A 5,343-nucleotide genomic window follows, 5' to 3' on the forward strand; every position below is an offset into this window, starting at 1 on the left:
CGCTCCCTGCCCGCTGCCCTGGAAAGCGGGGAGGTGGCGCAGAGCTGGGCTGCGCTGGGGGAGCAGCAATCCCGTGGTGGGGAGGTGAACGTGGGGTGGAAGGTGTAGCTGACGCACGTGGGGCTCTTCCCAGAGGGAGCTTTGGGGTCCCTCACACAGAGACAGAGGGTTTAGCTCCAGCTCCTGCCAGCCACACTCCGCAACAGCCCAAGTCCTTTAACAGAAGTTCAACGTCCACAGCAATAAACAGGAACAGCAGATTCCCAGCCCAGCACAACTGTATTAATTCAGAGGCGTGTATTATGGAGTGTTTAACTGTTCTGTAAATACTGAAGCTGTAGAAACCAGCATGAGGGCTATCTTACCCAGAGTAGCCCTCACAGCTCATCTTCACAGTGGAAGCTGAAACTGGGATCACACCTACAGAAGACCGGACCCTGAGCAACAAGGGCTCCTGTGCCTGGAGCCAGTCTTCGCTTTAAAAAAGAATGAAGACAAACCAGGCCATCAGCCCCTTTTCAGTTAATTCCCACCTATCCTATACACCCCAGTCCACCCCTTAAAACCACACCCGATGTGGGGTTATTCTTTGCTTTAAATAAGCGTTGCCACACTGGCCTGCTATAAACAGTTGTTCTGGCCACTGACCACAACTCACCCTGTGTTTCCACTTCTGTGAGGTGTTACAGTTCTCGTTTTAAACTTCCAAATGATGTTAGTGCTTCCCAAGAGACCTCCCTCTCTGTGTTTCAATTCAGAACGGCAAGTGGTTTGTAATTGTGGATGACAGCACCCCAAGGGTGGGCGAGACAAGCACAGTAGCCCACAGGCAGCAAACATCTGTAAAAATCTTTGTGCTTTTTATGTTCCTACCCCTTGAGGGCAGCCCCTTGTTCAAACACGCCCACAGCCCTCCAGAGCCTGTTCCCAGCAACTTTGACTAGGGATATAAAGTCAGCTAATCCTGTCCACCACATTATTAATTAGCTTGCAATGCTGTGACATGGTGTAAACATGTTATTAGCAGGCTCTCCTCCGTCTTAATCCCCGCTTCTCCCCAAAATAAACAACAAAACCCAGAACGAAACATGGCTGAAGTGCAGTGCAATGAGCTACTTTTTCACTAGGTGGAAGAAATTAATTTCTTCTATTACTAGTACATGCTGCACGGTCAGCAAAGACTGATCATCTGAGGAGAACATTATGGGGAAAAACATTGAATTTCATGGTCATTTGTGGGCTGGAAGTGATTTAAGAAACACCCAGTATAAATCACAGCTCCAAGAGACAGTTTCATTTTTCTCTGCAGTTCCACCTTTCTATTTCTGAGGTCTTTTGGGTTACAGCTGTGCCAGTTTCCCTGCATTTCCAGATACACAATATAGGCTGCTCAAAGACACACAATAATAAATGAGCACTTCTCCCAGAAAGCAAAACTACTTGGGAGAACACACAAAAGACTGGAGGGAAGAGAAACAAAACACAAGACACATTCAAAAAGGTTAACTTAAAACTTTTGGTTGAAGAACACAAAAGTTATCACAAACATTTGAGCTCCCACCAAGGATCAGAGCTTTGACTGTTCCATCTATCTCGGCTATTTAATGGAACCAGATGACAGTCTGGTCATACTGCCCTGCACAAGCCTTTTCGAGGTCTTACACTTGGCTTCTGGGCCTGATCTTCAGCAGGGAGTATAACAAGAGCTGGGATGCACTGAGAGAAGAGAGAAGTCCTGCACAGCTGCTTCTGTTTGCTCACTGCAAGATAAAAGAAATGGCAGAGAGGAAAAAAACAACAAAGACGTTGAAGAGCTGTATTGTAAAATCAGTACAAGGCAACAGAACATGCACACTGGACATCGGGGACAAAGAGACAACATGGAAAGCAGAGAACAACATGAGACAGGAAGAAACAAGTAACACTCCATGTGAAATTCTGCTCCATGGCACCTCGGTAAAGCACATCAACTTCAACCATGCTAGGATTTCACCTTCAGTACTTTAAATTAATCCATATCTACTTTCTGCCATAACATGGCTGGCCCAAAGGCCAGCCCGGAGGCTTTCAAACTTGTAGATGGTGGGGGACAACAAAAAAAAAAAAAGGCTAAGAAGTCTCTACTTTCCTCCCTTCGAAAACACAAAGGCAAAGGGGGTGACATTTCCCATACAAGCTGAGCAAAGCAGAGGCAAACATTGGAGGTCATTACACCACTAACGAGGTGAGCCCCTGACACAGTCAGACAGGAAAGTCGTACAGAGGGTGCTGTAATAGGTGGGATACACCCGCATATGGCTGACGTGAGCCGAATCCGAGAAGTCTACAGCTTTCACAGAGACACCGAGGTGCTGCCGGGCATCAGCCATGTGCTTAACTTCGCTGGCCTTGATGATGGCATCGGCTTGGGAATAGAGGTAAAGCTCAGGCCACCGCGAGGGCGCTTTCAGCAGGGCATCGTAATGGCTCTCATGGATGAAGCGGGTCAATGGGTACAGCAAGATCCGCAGCACGACAGCTGTAGTAGCAAAAGCAAAGAGGAGGAAATACTTGATCAGCACATTCGTGGATACCAAGACAGTTGCCAAGGCACGAAGGGCTCCTCTCAAGTTTCTTCTGCCAGGGGCACTATCAAAAATGGTGCCTGCTACTTTGAGGTTCTTAAATGGCTTGTGAGTGTGGAGCGCCTCAATGATGTAACGGTACAGCATGACACCACCATTGCTAAAAACATGAAAAAGAACCGGTCTGTTTTCAACGCTGTAGTCAAAGAGCAGCTCCAGGAGTCGCCTGGCTGGGGTCTGGAGGGATCTGATGCCAAAGGTCTCAGAGAAGAATACCATCCTCCATGGAGCCGTGTAGCGGATGACAGTGCACCCCTAAGAAGAACAGAAAGAGACCCCACACATTTAGGCTGTGCTGTAAATTACATGGAGTAGGCAAGCATCAGTACAAAGAACATGAAAATTTGGGACAGGTTTCCAACAGAAACTACAGGGCCAGAAGAAAGTCTTTAGTATTAGTAGCAAGGCACCAACGTGAACAGGATTATATTAATCATAACAGCACACAGTATTATGAAAAGGTTTCTGCAGTAGCAGAGGCCTGGATTTGACAATGTTTGAGATCCTTTCAAATCTTGTGCTAACTGGCACAGCCCCTGGGGACATTGCCACCCAAGCTTTTATGAGTGTAAGTCTTGACCCAGGAAGAGAAAACCATCTCCCTGATTCACAAACCTTCAGTATCAACCATTTTGGTAAGAACGGCCTGCTCTGGTACACATCTAGTTCACAACATGGAAACAAGCGTAAGAAGGAGGAGAAACTTTTTCCTGTCCTTGGGTAGTACTTGTTTGTAGCTGTCTCTGAGACTCACCTACAATCAACACTGACATGATTTTCATAAGTCTTTCTGAAACGCTCCAGCTGTGCAAGTGAAGAGCACTGGTTCAGAGATTCAGAACGCCTGAGCAATTGCCTTTACAGTTAAGGCCTTACCTTTAGGTGTAGATTGGGAAACAGGATCTTGGAGGAGTTTCTAAATAGAGCAGATGGAACTACATTTATAAATGCTTTAGATCTTTTCTATCACCTAAACTCACTGATGTTACACACTGACAAACACAAGGCAAAGCCACCAAGATAGCCCTCCCGCCCAGAGCTCCCTAAACAGTGAATGAGGAAGAAGAGGATATCAAGTTCTTAAATCAAAGTCTTCTATATCGTCTTGCCATGATTGCGGCCACTTCCTCATTAAGGAGCTAAGAAAAGCTTTCTCTCCTTTCCCATTCCTATCATCTTTCTGATAGAAAAGTATTTTCAAAAAAGTTGGCATGCTGCCATGTAATGCACTCCTCATCTGCTCAGCAGCATCTCTTAGTCACAACAGTCACTTAACAATTAATTCTTCACTAGAACAAGCCAATTCATGACTCTTGCACTGGATTACACATTAACAACAGACTTGTTAATGTACAAACTTTGCCACCTATAGCTGAAACAGATTTGGATAAATACAAGATCCTTGTATACTGACCAAAAAAAAAATAAAAAAAAAGTAGTCTAATGTTTCACTGGGTCCCCATACTACAAGCTGGGGTCATTCCAGTAAAATACAGTATTAGGGAACCAGCAATCAGACCTCTCTAGTTCAAACACAAGGAGTTCCTAGTGAGCAGGTGTGACTATCATAGGATATCTGTTTCACAAGTCAGGATAAAATGAATTTGGATTACAACATTTAGATGAATCATCTTCACAGGAAGGAAAAGCCGAAGGAATGACAGATGCTGACATGCTTCATCAGTCCTCAGCCTGGCCTCGCCAAGTCTGTGGTGTGGCCTATTAGCAAGCAGTAAACGTATAAACCTTCCCCGCATGTTTACCTGTTTGGAAAACTAACACAGTTAGTTTCATGTCATTCCTGAATAATCTCACAACTTTAAAAGCCTTAAAATACTCCAGTGATTCACACAACAGCAGAAAGTTTCTCCAAGGAAGTATTTTTGTCTCAGCTGTGCGCACAAAGATGACATCAGCAATTGTTAGATAACACTGCCTGGGCTCCTAGAGACAAGGAGCTTTCAATGACAAGAGAACTCACCACTCACTCCCAATGACTCTTAAGACTGAGCGGCGCTTTAGAGCGATTTTTACCAACATGCAGAAAAGAGACATTTCTCAGAGAGCTGTATGACAGTGTCATGAAAATATAAATAAGCTACTCACCTTCTGACTGTAGATTGCACTGTATTTGGCCAGGTATTTGTCCTGGCAGCCTGTCCAACCTAGAAGGATCACCACAGGCTGACCATCTGCATGCCCTCCCTCTGTACTGCTCTCTGAAACAAATCACAAGTTTTAAAATAATTGTCCTCCAGTCTACCAGAATCAGAACTTATGGCAACTTGCCTGGTTAATACTGTTTAAAGGTAATGGTGAAGCGGGTATTAGCTTAATTTCTCAGTCAGTTATGAACACTGCCTCGTCCCAGTTTCACTATGTGGGTGTGCTCAGTAGGGCAGCACAGTTTCAATCCCTGCAGCTTCCCAAAGCTCTCCACTGACACAAAGCCAGCAGGGTGCAGATCGCTACGGGGGGCAGAGACCCCCTCCTCACGCCTCCCGGGAGCTGGGGAGGCATCAGAGACTGCTGCCCACTTCCAGGGAGGAAGGGAAGTGTCCTGCCCTGCCCTCCAGGAACTAACAGACACCTGGTACGGCACAAGCGTCTCCACGGCTCCCTCACCCCGTGCCCTGAGGGGTCCCCCAGGCCCCGGCCCCGCCCTCCACCCTCAGGGGTCCCCCAGTCCCTCCTGTCATTGGGGTCCCCCGGGCCCGCC

At 46.4% G+C, this 5,343-nt stretch overlaps 1 protein-coding gene across 1 annotated transcript; it reads right to left on the minus strand.

Annotated features, from left to right (window-relative positions):
• Positions 1 to 2,065: 2,065 nt before the first annotated feature.
• On the minus strand, positions 2,066 to 4,839 carry TMEM53 (transmembrane protein 53). Its single transcript, XM_009587972.1, has 2 exons — positions 4,731 to 4,839; positions 2,066 to 2,879 (listed from the first exon to the last, which is right to left on the minus strand). The coding sequence occupies exon 2, from the start codon at positions 2,841 to 2,843 to the stop codon at positions 2,217 to 2,219; it is 627 nt and encodes a 208-aa protein (XP_009586267.1). The 5' UTR covers positions 2,844 to 2,879; positions 4,731 to 4,839; the 3' UTR covers positions 2,066 to 2,216.
• Between the last annotated feature and the right edge of the window lie 504 nt (positions 4,840 to 5,343).

Source organism: Fulmarus glacialis, unplaced genomic scaffold (genome assembly GCF_000690835.1).
Source record: "Fulmarus glacialis isolate BGI_N327 unplaced genomic scaffold, ASM69083v1 scaffold24441, whole genome shotgun sequence".
In the NCBI taxonomy this organism is placed as follows: domain Eukaryota; kingdom Metazoa; phylum Chordata; class Aves; order Procellariiformes; family Procellariidae; genus Fulmarus; species Fulmarus glacialis.

What these genes read in the sequence shown, in the direction of transcription:
- TMEM53 (XM_009587972.1), bottom strand. Translation starts at nt 2,843, where the DNA reads ATGGTATTCTTCTCTGAGACCTTTGGCATCAGATCCCTCCAGACCCCA.